This window comes from Cryptomeria japonica, chromosome 6 (genome assembly GCF_030272615.1).
Source record: "Cryptomeria japonica chromosome 6, Sugi_1.0, whole genome shotgun sequence".
NCBI lineage: Eukaryota > Viridiplantae > Streptophyta > Pinopsida > Cupressales > Cupressaceae > Cryptomeria > Cryptomeria japonica.
The window spans coordinates 350,157,609-350,174,507 of NC_081410.1; the positions used below are offsets into that span (position 1 = coordinate 350,157,609).

General features: G+C 33.5%; 1 protein-coding gene across 1 annotated transcript in view; it reads right to left on the bottom strand.

Moving 5' to 3' along the window:
* Positions 1-16,899, bottom strand: part of LOC131876601 (uncharacterized) — an 87,348-nt gene that overhangs the window by 23,859 nt on the left and 46,590 nt on the right. The window contains exon 2 of the mRNA XM_059222041.1: positions 3,811-4,098. Coding sequence (XP_059078024.1) covers positions 3,811-4,098 — 288 coding nt within the window. The remainder of the gene's footprint in view (positions 1-3,810; positions 4,099-16,899) is intronic.

The window sequence follows — 16,899 nt, forward strand, 5'->3', positions numbered from 1 at the left end:
TTGACCAATCGGAGAAGATTGACAATGAATTTGACAATCTTTATCAATGGATGAGTCACCAATACCTAGAAAGTGAGGCTATCCCATTCATTGCAGGATTAAAAAGAATGGTTCAAAGTGATAAATTTGGGGTTGATTTGTTGCATGTCCTTGCTCATATTGTTGACACTGATATCATGCCTATAAAAAGTTGTGCAGAAGTCCTTGGTTACACTCAAGCTCCTAGTCAAGTTAATGATTCTATTCCTATGACTAATTCTATGAATAGTATGCCTACTTTCACATCCAACATCATGGCTACTTCCACACAAAATGTTATTCCTACACATGTTAGTCAAGGGGGAAACATTTATAATCAAAATTATTTCATATCTCCTTTCGTGAGTCTTCCATTTGTGACCTAATCATCTCCCATACCTACCTATCATATTGTTCCACCTCCTTATTCTCAAATTCCTCCTCCATTCAAATCAAACATTTCTAATTTCAACCCATGCATTGAAGAAACCATCTATAGCCAAGCTCAAACCATGTCATCCTTATAGCAACAAATAATTTCTATGAACCAATCCAAGTTTAATGTGCCCACATTTGATGTAGTAAACCCATTATCTAATGACATTGTTCATGTTGTCCCCCTTAAGCATGTAGAAGTCCCTCAATTGGAGCTTTATAATGGAAAAGGTGATCCCTTGACTCATGTGAAAACATTTCAAACTTTGTGTAGTGATTTTGCTCATGATCAAAGACTTTTATCTAAATTATTTACTAGAACATTTAGAGATAAAGATTTGCAAAGGTATCTGTGAGGCCCTACCCTGACTCAGTTTGACATTTTCAGTTATTTGCATATTGAGACTATTATGGATGCTTTATTTTATGCTTTATGGATTTAGAACCTATATGACTTCATGATTTGGATCACATTGACATATATTGATGCTTTATTTTATGCATGATGATTATGAAACTTTATATGTTGCTAGATTGGAATTACATTGAAATGGTGAATGTCATTATTGGAATTGCAGGACTTCATTTTGATGATAGAAAAATGATGCTTATTTTATGAATGGTTCAATTTTGAGAATTATGTTAATTGCTTATGTGGAATCGAATTTGAATGAATGCGATATTGAATTATTGTTGCCAAATGTATGAGTATTTGATGTGCAATGAAATCCATGAATTTAATTATGTATAAATTGTGATTATTTGGAATTACTGATGTGTTAATTGAGATGCGTAGGAAAATTATCCATGTGACCATGGAATTTATATGGAGAACCAAACCTAGACCAATGTACGTTTGTTAAGCCAGGGGTTGTCTATTTGGAGAGACAACACCCCATTTGTAATGTATTTTATTTGTGAAGTGTATGATGCTTGAGTGTTAAAAAAATTAATTTTTATGTATATGTGTAATCCTACAAGAGACAAATTCCATGTGTGATTTCTATATTGTATTTCTATTGTGTCACTTGACACATGTGCTGATTAGTGTCATTGATTTTGACTTGTCTCTTGGAGGGAGTTTTGTTTTTACCAAAGCCATTCAAAAACATGAGTGTGGTCCCAAATTTGCCTTGGGTAGGGAGTCTTGGGAGTGGTCAACTCAGGTTTGAACCGTAGGTAAACTTTAGTTGGGTTTCTAAGGGGTTAAAAGGACTCCTAGGGTCAGTTTTAGGGCTTTTCCAAAGGTCCAAAGGGTATACCTATGGGTTAGGGGTATTTTGAAACATGTGACTACTCCCATGTGACTGTTTAGTCACCTCAAAAAGTGGTTTTTCCAAGGTGAACGAAAATTCAGCTTAGAAGGTTCCTCCTAGGATAGACAACCTTCCCTTTTGATGTCAAACTCTCTTCCCCACCTCCTCTCACCTTTTCCCTTTCCAGTTTTAGTAATGTGTAAGAGTTTGGGAAGAGCAACCAATGGGAACTCTCACCTCACCCAAGGGGTTGGGGAGTGTGTGAGAGGCCTTCTTAGGCAAGAATTGGAGACTTAGTGAGTAACCACCCACTCTCCATTTTTGGAGATTATGCTTTTGTTTTGAAAATTAGTAGTAGAATATAATTGTTGGGAAAGATTGGAGAAAAGTTTGTGTGGAATTGGGCAGCTCATCCCCAACTAAATCTAACATAACCTATTGGCAGAATAAGGTTGGTTTTATTCCCTTCTATTTATGTTGTTTATGTTGTTTTGTTGAAGGAAGGAAAAGCTTGTTGAAAGAGTTGTGTTTATGTGAATTGTTGTTAAAAAAAAAAGTAGTGTAAGCTTTCATTTCTATGTTTTTTGTTTATGTGTTCTTGTTTTGGGAGTGTCCAAGACCTCCTACTCTTGGGGGAGTAGGATGGTCTTGAGGTGGAAGGAGTATGACAGCCTTCGGTGAGAGGCTCTCCTTATGGAGAGTGATCTCAAGGGTGTCCTTTGTGACCCTTGCTGTATAGCCTTGTGTATGCATTTGGGGGTCATAAGGGGAGAAAATATGGCCTTGAGCCTCTGGGGGGCATAAGGTATGTGGAGGTATCTTTTGTTGTTTTGTTTGTATTGCCATGAGGTGGCTTGAGTTGTAATTTTTGGCTTGCAATCTCCCCAATGGTACTTGGTCCACTTCCAGCCGTGGAATGAACATCACAAAGTGTGGTGAAAGTGTAGCTTGGGATGGGAAGGTGTTTGTTGAGTGTATGCCCTATATGTTGTGTTGTTTGCTTGTTTGTAACCCATCTAGTGCTTGGTTCTCCAAGCTCGGGGGTGGCTTCTAGTAAGCCTAGGCTGGGAGGTGAGCTCTCCATGGTCAAGTTGTGTTTTTATTGCAGGTTGCATGGGATGGGAAAAGAAAGATTAAAGAGCTTGGTTGCTGTTTTATGTTGCAGCAAAGTTTAAAAGACAAATGTATTTATTATGGAAGTTGTAAAGAAAAATGTGAGCTATGTTGTATTTAATTACAAAAAAAAGAAGTGTATTTGTGTTATTCAAAATTCCTTTTGAAGGGAAATATTGGTTGGGTTTTAAAACCCATTTGTATTTTTATTTACCTTGTACTTAAATTTGCTTAAGAAATATATTTTTCTACTTGGGTTAGTTTTGCAAAAAGATGAAGAAATGTATTATTTTGCATTTAAATCTCCATGTTTTACAAAAAAAAGTAGATGCATTTTTTGTGTGTTCTGAAAATAAATTTAGTTTATTCCTACATGATTATTCTGTTATTAATGCTGCTGCAAATAAATAAAAACAGTCATTTATTTTCTCATTTAATGCAGAAAATGAAACTTATTATAGTAGTCTATTTCTTTTCAAAAAGATTAGCATTTAGTCTTAGTTTATTTTGCCTACAAAATAAAATAAAATATTTTCCTCATTATTCAATCTGCAATAAGTATTAGAAGATTCCTTGCATTCATTTAAAAGATGCCCAAATGAGTTATAAATGGTAATACACAAAAATATATATATATTTTATTCATTATTTTGAAAATCTGTTTATAACAAAAAAAAATGATGTTTTTACAGATTTAATAATATTAGAAGAAGAAGGAGAAAACTGATAAACTTGCTAAATAGGTCATTCAATATATATATATATATATATATATATATATATATATATATATATATATATATATATATATATAATTTATTCATTGTAAATGAAATCTGTATATTTCAAATAAAACTATGCATATTGTCTTACCTTTATATATATATATATAATTTTTTTTTTTTTTTAAAAAAAGGGGGGTTTTCTAAAAAAAAAAACAACGGATTGCATGTTGGGGGCCACAGCCTTGGGCGGCGGCGTCCACAACTTGCGGGTGCCCACAGCTGTGGGCGGCACCGTCCACAGGTTGCGGAACCCGCAGTCTGTGGGCGGCGACGCCCGCAGCCTGCGGGAGCTGCAGACTGTGGGCGACGCAGTCTGCAGCCTGCGGAAGCCGCAGACTGCGGGCGGCACTGTCTGCAACCCGCGGTACCCCGCGCTACGACCACCCACACCCGCCGGCATTAACAGAACCCCCCGCTCGGCTCTCTCACTTCTCTCCGCCCTCCTCTCTTCCGCTCGGCCAAGGGTTGAGCTCGGGCCACCGCGTCCGCACCTGCACACACACACACTCTAAAAAAAAAAGAAACATACACACACAACACACACACTCAAGAGAAATAAAGAAAAGTGTGAATGTTGTTTTCTCACACAAGCCCTAACCCTATTTTCGGGTTAGGGCAAACACATTTAGTTTTTTTTTAAAATAGGTATGTGAGTGGGCATGATTAAGAGGGGTAAATCAATATAATAAAATAAAAGCCCCACCCTCTCATGAGAATATATTCATAAACCTATATATAAAATTTATAAGTAAATATATATATATATATATATATATATATATATATATATATATATATATATATATATATATATATATATATATAAAGTAGATTAAGCTTTATATTTATTTGGAATTAAATTTGATAGTTGTAAGATTAAGTTTTGCATTTTTTTAAATTATTTGACAAATGTAGAAGAATTTTAATAAGAAGGTCTATTCTTGAACTCTTGGTAGGATTAACCTAGGAGGTTTAAAATAAAGGACCCATGTGTGTCAAGTTGGCCCCCTTTATTTTGGAATTTATTAGGCACCTTTTTGATTAAGGGACATTTTACTTAAGGGGTTAATCTAATCAAAGAGTTAGAGTAAATTAATTTTTAGACCCACTATAATTTAAGAACTATAAGATAATTATTGATCATTTAAATTTGAGATTAATTGTTAGGTTTAAGATTTTAATTATTTATTAATGGAAGATTAGGGATAACTCTTTTGGAGAAATATTAGCTCGTTGATGACTTAGTTAACCTTATCACCAAATTGAATTAATCATCTGATTCACACAAAATATAGTTAAGACCAAACTAGAGTTGTATTATTTTAATTAAGTAAGTCGTTATAAGTTCAGTATTTAAAAAAAAAAATTTATTATTCCGTTCGTGCCCAAAAGTTTGGGCATGACAGTATCATTTTTTGCCTCCTTATTCAATTACATAATTTCAACAATTGGCTAATGCTTTCATTCAACAATTTCACAATAATATTGGTCATAAGATTACTTTGACTGATTTGATTTATTTTATGGAAGGTGTTAAATAAAAAGTGACTAATTTTATTGGTAGATATAAGCATTTGTATTCTCAAATTTCTTATCCTATGCCAGATCAATATGTTCAAAGAATTTTTATTTCTAATTTGTAAAATGACATTAGGGATAAGCTTCTCTTTTCTGAGTTTACTTCCTTTATAAAGTTGTGTGTAGTACTTCATAACTATTAGCTTCAAGTGAGTCAATTTGAATGATCTCCTTCAATAGCTCTGGTTGATAATAATGTAAGTTCTCAACACCCTTTTGTGAAGTTTAAACCAAACAAGGGATTCATCAAGTTCTATGACACCAATAATACTCAGGTAGCAACCACAACAATAGGTGTGCCTCATCTATCCAAGTATTTTTGAAACAATTTCACACCTCTTTCTGAATCTTTGCATGACATTATGACACAATTGTTGAAAAGAACGCATTGAAACTTCCTCCTATCAAACCAATTGACACAAATAAACCTTTTCCAACTTATCATGATGCCAAAGCTTTTTGCCAACATCATCATCAACCCAGTTATTGCACTGAAAAGTGTTATTCCCTAAGGAGTAAGATTCAAGATCTTGTTGATAACAATACCATATTTGTAGCTAGTGTGAATGATAAAGGAAATAAATATGTAGCTCCTCCTAATCAAAACCTACAAATATGTACTAATCCTTTACCTTCTCATTCCACTAATGTGATTGAGTTTGAGCATATTGTAGTTTCTCCTAATGATCTTGGCCTTGAGTCTAATAATGTGGTGAATCTTATTGATAAACCTACACCTCCTAAGGACCTATGCATTACCTTTGATCCTAGTGAGACTATTAAAGCACCTGATGGCCCACTATATATCACTACGAAGATAAAATACATTCTCTCATGAGGTGTTCTCATTGATCCAACATGTATGGTGAATGTGATAACTGAAGAATATTGTTATACCTTACAATTGCATCGACTGACATATGATAAATCTGATGTGGTAATTAAAATCTTTAATGGTTACTCTTGTCTCGCTATTGGTTATATTACTCCTCCCATTGAAGTTGGTACTAAATATTTAGATGTTAATTTTGCTATCATTCCTACATCATATCAATTTTGTGTGAAGTTGGGACATCCTTGGCTCTCTTCCATGAAAGTGATTCCTTCTACTATTCATATTTCTTTAAATTTCCTCTTAATGACAAAATCATAACAATTAATCATAGCATGTACCAACCCACGATGAGGTGTGGTGATGTTAATCTTGACTACTTTTGGTCTAAACAATTTGAACCTCTTAAGCCTAGAAGTGATGTTCTTTTTCAATCTTATCAAAGGTGAAAGAATGAGATGATCTTATCCTTGAGTAAACCTAGAGATCCCAATCCCATTCCTTTTCTTCATGATATACCTATTCCTTGTTGGGAATTGACTCTCATCTGGTGTTTTCTGGTGGTTTTTGATGACTGATTATTGGTTTAGGGTTTTCATTGATGGCAACTCTTCATGGAGATTCATTCTAGTGGTCGTGATTCTTCCTATCTGGAAGTAGGTGTTAACTAGTATTCTAGGAAGAATAGAGCATTTTTGGGTCTAGATGCTTTCTAGTGATTGCGGTGCATTGAATTGTGTTATTGTTGATTGGGCCGACTTAGATACATCATTTTATCATCATTTTGGTGATCCACATTTATCTTTTTAGATCCGGTCAAACTGACATGATGCATGACCTATTTTGTGGTTATCAGTATATAAGTTTGATGTGGGTGATATTTTTGGTGAATGATATGATTTTATGCAAGCAAGAGGTGATCGAGAATTGGTTTTGGCACAATTTAACATGCGCATTCTTGATCCAGTAGGTGATTGAGATAGTGTACATGGTAGAACATAGCATAACAAAGAAGGTGATCTAGTCAGTCAATTTGTACTTAACTGGAATGCATCAAAGCATAGTAGATACTATTTCAGAGTTCATACATTGTAATTCATCACTGCAATAGTTATGTAAGTCAATGAGAATTCCCTATTGTATCCTTTTGGGTTATTGTAATTGAGCAGTGAGCTCTAGGTAGTGTGCCCGAATTCCTATGCATTCCCCATGTGCAATATTTTTTTCTACTAGCCATAGTGGAATAATTTTGTGGGTTTAAATCCCACCATGGTTTTCCCATTTGGGTTTCCACATAAAAATATCAATGTTATGATCTTATGGTTGTTTGTTATTTTTTCTGCATTTCAGTTTTAAGTGTATACTTCTAGTGGTTGAAAGTTAAGTTTGAAAATATGTTAACCGGTAGATCACTGATTTACCCCTCTTAGTGATCCTAATTCCAATAATTGGTATCAAATCTTGATACCTCTGAAGAAGCTTAACTACTTGAGGAAGGTCCGAGATATTGATTCAATGGATTTTGGTTTTCAGAGACAACTCAGTATGGCACTTGAGGATCTTGATGTAGCTAGAAATGAGATCTGTACCTTGAAGAAAAAATTGAATGCTGCTGATGATTTCATTAATGACCTGAATGATCAAGCAAACATCTCTAGAGAGAAGAAGGAATTAATGGACAATTTGAAGGATAAAGAAGATTAGATCATGGAATACCAGGATAAAGATGATGAAGTTAACAAGATTGAAAGAGAGAATGCTTCTTTGAAGAATGAGATGCAATCCATTGTTATGAGGTTGTCTAAGGAAATTGAGGACCAAAAGAAAATTGAAGAGAATCTGGCACAATCATTGAAAGAAAGAGCAAATGAATGCTTCAGGATTACCTATGAGAATGATCAATTGAAGCTTGGGTTGACATAGTCAAGGAACAAAGATCAAGAACTTGAAAGATAGGTTGCTACTTTGAGAGATGAACTTGCTACTGCTAATGAGTACAAAGACAAATTCAAAGATAGCTCAACAAGGCTTGATGATATGTTGAAGAGTTAGAGACATGGAAAGGACATGCACGGATTTGGATTTGAGAAAGGTGAATCCTCCAGATCTGGATAAGGAAATGTAAAACTGGATTAGAAGAAAAACAAGAATCCTCTAGTAAGACAACCTAATGCTCATAAATTCAATGGTAGATGATTTACTTGCAGTAAGTTTGGTCATATGGCAAATCAATGTGGAAGTACGATGAATCATGGAGTGAACAACATGAATAATGTTCCTACCTTTATTGGTTAGTGTTTCATATGCAATAATTTTGGTCACAAATAAACTGTGTAGAGAAGTAATGAATAATTTTTCAGAACAAAAGATGCTATGCTTGTGGAATATTTGGACATATCTCTAATTAGTGCATGACAAGACTAAATCAGATGAACTTTAGACCTATATAGAATAATGTTGTTTACTGAGCATGCAACAAAACCAGTCAAATTGCAAAGTACTGCAAAAGCAAGAACAATGTTCTGATAGACAAGAGTAACTCAGATGAGGAGGGAAAAGTGAAAGTAGAAGAGATCAAGGAGAAGCATGAGAAGATGTGGGTAAGAAAGGATGAATCTAGAGCTGACAACTGGTCTGCATCTAAATTCGTTGCAAGATCTTCATCCGATAACTAGGGCTTTATGCCTTAAGGGGAACTTTTCATCGAGATTCTATGAACCCCCTCTTCGGTGGCCTGCAATTGATTTTGGAAGGTTGCAGAAGGATTGAATCATATGTACAAATGGTATTTGGAAGTTTCAGAAGGATCTGGTGCTCCGGTATGCAATTTCATGAAGATCATGACAAACTATTTGTGCATTTATTACAATGGAAAACTAGGTTTTTGAAGGATAAAAGCGCATCTTAAAGTCTCATTTGTCACAATACGATCAAGTGAATAGAGTAGAGAAGAGAGAAAAGCAATTTGGCGATTTCTCACCAACTCATTTGGGTGCATTTTCCGACGAACTATGGATTTATTTCATTTTGTCGAATCTTAGGAGGCAATTTGTGTCAAATTTGTTTTTTTAAAATTTTTTTCCTGAAGTTCGTCGGAATTCCGACGACACCAATTGTCGTCAGAATCTTGCCTAATGTTCGTCGGATCTTAGGAGGTAATTTGTGTCAATTTTTTTTTTTTTTAAATCTTGCTTGATGTTCGTCGGAATTCCGATGAAACCAATTGTTGTCAGAATCTTGCCTGACGTTCGTCGATATTCTGACGAAAAAAGAGAAAAGTGAAAAAGTAAAAAAAAAAAACCCCTTAGGGTTAGTCAAGTAAATAATATAAAAATCACGTGGACAATGTTTTTTGTACTTGCGACATCATTTTGCTTGGTTTGTGAAGGTTATAAAACAAATTTTCCATAGCCCAATTTTTTTGCTTGTGAAGAAAAATTATGTCAGATAATATGAGTGAAGAACAAAATAAGGAGACATTTGCTAGACTGTGGTCTAGCTTGAGAAGAAAAGGTGATGGGAAATGTTATTGTCCCTGTAAAAATTGTAAGGGCTTAAAGACTAGAAGACTTTTAATTACAACAATTGAGAAACATTGTAGGCAACATGGTCACATTGAAGGGGGGCATGATTATCGTCCATTGGTAAGTTATTCATTATATGTGTTTATATTGATTGCATTTGTAAATGTTTATATCGTTTAACAATTTATATACATAAAAAATCACTTGTTAATGAGATCATGATCATGGTTTATTTATGTTGATCATTTTTATATAGGTGGGGTTCCCTAGGGCATATGACATGGACTACCATGACCTGAAGAATGTGATTTTCCAAGTGGAGGAATATGGAGGTGTGAATATCGAAGCTGAAGATAATGATCCTATGGAAGAAGATGATCATGTGCCAGAAAACACAGTTGAAGATGATGGTACAAATACATTGATCCATGACACATTTAGTACTGGCGCAGTTGATCATGATGATCAAGATGACTTTGATGTTGTTCATGATTTACCTGTACTTGAGAAGGCATAGGAGCCTATTTACGAAGTCTCCCAAACAACTCTTCTCTCTGTTGTATTGTTGTTGGTGAACTTGAAGGTTATGAATGGTTTATCTAACATAACAATCTCACATATGTTAAGGTATGTCATATCTGTCATCTTTTTTCATCTATTTTTGTTGTTATTTTATCACTAGTAAATAAAAGGTGAAATATCTACCATTAATATTCTTGAATCTTTATATTAACAAATTATTTTTTCCATTCTATATTGATAGGTGATCTTTTGTTACCACCATAAAATATTCTACCTCTCTCATATCGATAATTATTTGTCATTATGAAAAATATTGAAATGGAGTATCAAGCAATAGATGCGTGTCCCAATGATCATATTATATATCATAAACAACATGAATTTGCAACAAAATGCCCTAAATGTCATATCAGTCTATATCGAACAGATCAACTAACAAAAAAGGTGCCTCACAAGGTTCTTTGTTATATTCCCATTATTCCACGTTTGCAACAATTATTTAGGTACGAAAGCTTGGCACAATCTAAGGATTACCATGCATGCAATAGAAGTTGAGATGACATTCTTCAAATGCCTGCGGATGGTTCTGCATTTACTAACATAGAGGAAAAATGACCACACTTTAAAGAAGAACCTTGTAATCTCAAGATTTCATTGGTAGCGGACGATGAGATCTATTTACTTGGTGTGGCCTATTTTTGTTATCAACAATAAAATTCATCCATGGATATCAATAAAGAGGGAGCACATAATGTTGGCAATGATTTTTCTAGGTCTTTTTTTCATTTAATAGTCATGTACATTAAATTATATATATCATAGTAAAATGGTTATAATAATTATGTAATGTTTTTGTTCATTCAACTAGGTAAGTACCAAGTTAAAGATATAAATGTATATATCGAGCCTCTTATCGATGAGTTGTTGGATTTATGGAATTGTGTCACTATGTATGATGTCTCTAGACCAATAGGACAAAGACAATTTCAATTCCATGAAATGCTTGTATGGACAATTCATGATGCCCCAGAGCTAACACATTTTTGTGGTATGCTATAATGTTCAACTTGCGCACTTTAATAATGTTTAATTTTTTAAAGTATAAATCATGCTTTTAAAAAAAATCCATTCAATATATATAATTATAAAAACTAACATATTTAATCCAATTATACATGATCTTGCAGGTCTTCAAACAAAGGGAAAATTTGCATGTCCAGTTTGTGGTCCAAAGGTGAAATCGCGTCATTCAACAATATTAGGAAAGTAGGTGTTTTTTAGGAACTTCCTCCACAAAAATCATATGTATCAAGCTACTGAAAAACATCTTTTCAATGGGAAAGAAGAGACCGCATCAAAACCACGAAGAATGACACCTCGCCTATGGAAGTTGGAATATAATAGAATTAATCGTCAAGGTAATGCCATTCAATCTAATTGTTTATCTATCATATATGATATGTTTGGAATTTATATTTTTATATTGTGTTTTGTTTACTCATGTTGTAATTGACGATGATTGATGTTGTTAACTTTTTAAACTTATATGCTTCATGAAGGTCATCAAGGCATTAATTACTACCTTCCAAAGGGGCTAAAAAGTTATCCCAAACAATTTAGTAGGTTTCCCTACTATGAGAAGCTACAAATTGTGCATTTGTTTGATACTATGCATATTGGAAAGAATGTAATAGAGAGGCTATGGAAAATATTGGATGGAAGGTGCGACAAAGAAAAAATTGTCAAAATTTGTAGTGACATTCAGGAATCCAATCATGCAATGAAAAATGTCATTCAATTAAATAGCGATGGAGACCAAATTAATATAAGTTCCCTTCCATGGTTATTAATGGAGCAGAAAAAACAATGCTAAAAAGAGGTCATACAAAAAATTTGTTTTCCCACAGGATTTGTTGCGAACATAAACAATCTCATAACAAAGTAAAGTAAATTTGGGTGAGGGATGAAAACACATGAATGGCATACCTTCATTAAGGTAATTCATGTTCTTGTATATTTTCTATATATTTGTATATTGCATGTACTTTTGATTGTATTATGTTTAGTACTAGTTTTGGAAAAAAAAATGAAAAGATCATTTTATAATTTTTGCAGTACATTGTACCTCTATCTCTCCTAGGCCACTTCAACAATAATGTCAAGCAAGTTATATATGATCTTGGAAAATACATGAGGTAAGTAGTGTTATTTGTTTAATATGTTGTATATATATTGTTTGAACCAACGTGCTGCTCGCACATTAATTCAAAGAGGGAAAAATGTAATACCCTAAAAATGATCACATAAACCATGGGCCCCTAATCTCGACAACATCACCAAGTTCCTAACCAAAGGCAATTAAATCAACCTTGAGCACCTAATTAATTAATTCTTCAATCATTAATGTTACATGGTAAATTAATCACTGAATATTAATTAAATATTTATTTAATTAATTAAATCATTCCAAGTAAATCATTTTGATCAATTATCTTATTTATTTAATTAAATATCCTAGCATATTTAATTAATAAATCAATTTGCCATTTAAATCACAAAAAAGGAATTAATTTAAAGAAAAAGAGAAATTAATTTACAAAAAGAGATTAATCACAAAAAAAGGAATTAATCTGCAAAAGAAAGAGTTAAATTAATCTGCAAAAGAAAAGAATTAAACTGAGAGAAGAAATCAAACTTAAGATATTTATTTTTCTAAAATTGAGATAACTTGAGAAATTTCAGAAAAACAATTAAATTGAATTAATCATTTTCTCGAAAATTAAAACTCAAATCTTTTCTTGAGGAAAGAGGTTCAATTACATTGAAAAGGCTTTGTCTAAATAAAAATCTTGAGCTAATTTTATCTCATGTGCATGAAATCAACTAAATTTTATCTCAAGTGCATGGAATCAACTAATTTTATCTTCAATACAAACTTAAACTTATGATGTGAATGCATTCAATCATGCTATAATTGGAATCTATCTCAAGATTAACTTAATTTGATCTCTCAATTATTTCAATTAACTTGGATTGTGGTTTTTCTTGAGGAATATCAACTGCTCATTGTTAATCGATCTTGACCGTTAGTCTCTCTTTTGAGTCTCTATAAATTCAGCCCTTGATCTCTCTTTCAAGACACCCTGGAGATTTATTATTATTGTGCAGTTTTTGCTCTAGAGTCATTGAAAATATTATGCTTTCAGATTATTGCATCTTAGTTTAACTTTTTGCATATTTAGTTTAATCATGATTGCTTGAATTCATCTAGCTTAATATTCATTCATCTATCTTAATCTTGCATATCTAGCTTAATCTTGCATATCTAGCTTAATCTTGCATACATTTAGCTTATTCTTGTGCTCATATAGATTAAATCCTTTGTCTTGGTGTAGTCTAGTCATTGGTATTTCTTAGATAAATCTAGAGCAAGTCTATACTCCCATCTTTTAGAAGGCAATAGGTCGATTTGTTATGGTTTTTATATTCATGATTGTTGGTATTATGGATGTGTTGCATTGGTTTTTTTCATTGATGTCAAAACTTATCAACACTTGTGAAAACTTATCAGCGTTAAAGATATTTGGTTATGTTCCCTGACATGTTCAGTGACTTATGCACAGTCACCGGTATTTGGTACATCGACAGGTTATATTGTTCACTGACACTGAGGATGATCTGTTATCATTTGGAGATTACTTGGTTATGTCGAAGACATTGTTTGGACACTTGGTTTTGGTGATTTGGTTATTGGTCTAATCGAGTTTGCATATTTACTGTTACCAACAAATTGGTCTAGGTTATGCACCGACAAGCGTTATCTATTCCAGATCAACATGACACGTTATGAAGATGTTTTATTGATTGGTTATTATTGTAAATGCATTGAGCCGACATGATGCATCGCATATTGATTCATTTGTAATTAATTTAATTGTAATATTCTTAGTGATACGACCTACACATTTAGTCCTAGGTTTTGGTATATATGTAAGATCTCATTTATGAGATTGAGATACGAAAGGTAATAAGGTATTACAAGGTTGTAATATTCAGTATATGCAAATATAAGCAGAGCTATACACGCAGACATCATTTGAATATTCAAGGAAGGTATACAAAAGACAATGAGAGCTTAACCGATATTGAATCCAACATATGAAGATGCTATTTTGAGCAGCACATTATCATTAGATTTAACCATCCAATTGTAGTCAGTGTGACTCCCATTTTGTGATTGAGCAGTGAGCTCTAGGTAGTTGGCCTTTCTGCATGTGCAGGCCCCATTTGTACACACATACTATCTACAGTAGTATCATCTGATTGTGGGTAAGGTTTCCCATCGTGGTTTTTCCATTTATAGGGTTTCTGCATACAAATATCTGTGTTATGTTTTGTGGATGTTATGTCTTTCTATTTCATGCATTAAACTTTACCGGTACTATTATTAATTGTTAAACTGTCAACCGACATTAAGTTTGCTTTACCGATATTATACATCAAGTTTGATTATGTTATATTTGGGTTGAAATTAATAGACAACTGATTCACCCCCCCCGATCTCAGTTGCCTCTGGGTCCTAACAATCGGTATCAGAGCCTAGTCCTCTTTTTGCAGAAGTTTAACAACTTGAGGAGATTCTATGACAACTAACTATTTCAGGAGGGATAGTCTGAAACTTGATGGAACTAACTATGGTATATGGAAGATTAGAATGGAGACACATTTGAATTATATTGGAAGAGACATATGGGATATTACAAAGAATGGCTATGTTGGTCCTACACAGAGTCAACCTAATCCACCAACATTGGCTAAAGATCAAGAGAATGATTCCAAAGAAAGAGAAGCACTTTTGAGCGCATTGTCAGATCAGCAAATCATGGGATTATCAAACCGATCTGCTGCTAAATCTATTTGGGATAAATTGGAGACATTGAATGAAGGTGATACCACTGCCAAAATTGTAAAACTAGAATGCTTCTGGGTCAGGTATGAAAATCTGAAAATGGAAGAAGATGAAAGGAATTCTGCTTTTATGGAAAGAGTTAATGAAATTGTTTTGGGTATACAATGTTGTCGAGGATCCTTAAGTGATGATGAAATTGTTTCTAAAGTTTTAAGAGCATTGCCACCGACATACAAAATGAAAGTAACTACTATTAATGAATTCAAAACAATGCCTAATACATCAGTATCTAGAGATACCTTGGTTGTAAAGCATTCAACTTTTGAACTTGAGGAATTTGGTCCTATTGCTACAGATTTAGCTTTCAAAGCATCATCATCATCTGCAACATCATCATCATCATCTGAAAAAATCTGATTGGAAAGCACTTTATGCAAGAGAACTTGAAGAGCTTGAAGCACTATTTGCAAGAAAAATGCCTAAAGGTCTAGTTGGAAGTAAGTATGAAGGTAAAGGACCATTTAAATGTTTTAACTACAATAAAATTGGTCATATGGCATCTAGGTGTCCTGATAGACATGCAAGATTGAAAGAAGAAGCTAAAAGAACATATAAGCCTAACCTTGAATACCAGAGATACAGATTTAAGAAGAATAGAGACAAATCATGTTACTATGCTAATGAAGGAGTTACTGATGATTCTGATGAGGAACTGACAGATAATGGATGGGTTTTTGTCGCTATAACAAAAGATCAACCGTCACCTACTGTACAACCGGTAGAGCAAGCCCTAATAGCTAAAATTGAAGAAAAGGATGAATGGATCATTGATTCTAGATGTTCACATCATATGACTGGTGATAAAAGTAAATTCTTAACTTTTCAGGAATACAATGGAGGTCTAGTAAGATCTGGGGATGATAAAGCTTGTTTGATCAGAGGAAAAGGAACTATATCTTTTGATGGTAAGTACAATACTGAGAATGCTTATTATGTTGAAGGTTTGAAGCATAATCTTTTGAGTGTTTGTCAATTAGTTGAAAAGGGACTTCAATTACAATTCAAGAATGGTAAATGCAAAATCATGAATAGAACTGTTTTGGAAATTGTAACTGGTAATCAGACTAGAGGTAATATCTTTCACTTGAATAACAATGAGAAGACATGCTTAATTGCACATGGCATAAGAGACTTTGTCATGTAAATTTTGATTGCATTGTGAAGATCAGTACAACTAAGACAGTAAGGGATTTACCTAAGATTGTAAAACCTCACAATTTGGTATGTAAGGAATGTCAATTTGGGAAGCAAGTTAGAGCAAATTTTAAGAGTATTCCACACAAATCCAATAATGTTCTTGATTTAATTCATACTGATTTATGTGGTCTGGAAAGAACTAGAAGTTTACAAGGAGATAGATATTTTATGCTAATCATTGATGATTATTCTAGAATGTGTTGGGTTACTTTTCTCAGGGAGAAATCAGAAGGTTTTGGGAAATTCAAATTATTCAAGGTAATGGTAGAGAATGAAACTGGTAAGAAAATCAAATGTTTAAGATCAGATCAAGGAGGTGAATTCACATCTAAGGAATTTGATACATTCTGTGAAGTGAATGGAATCATAAGACAATTATCAGCACCTCAGACACCCCAACAGAATGGAGTTGTGGAAAGGAAGAACATAACTATTCTGGATGCAACTAGAAGCATGATATCATAAGCAAACCTACCTCATATATATTGGAGAGAAGCAATTGATACATCGGTTTACACATTCAATAGAGTTCACATCAAAGGTGAAACCGGTAAGACCCCTCATGAACTATGGTTTGGTAATACTCCTACTCTTAAATATTTTAGAATATTTGGAAGCAAATGTTATATTAGGAGAGATGATTATATTGGTAAATTTGATCCTAGAAGTG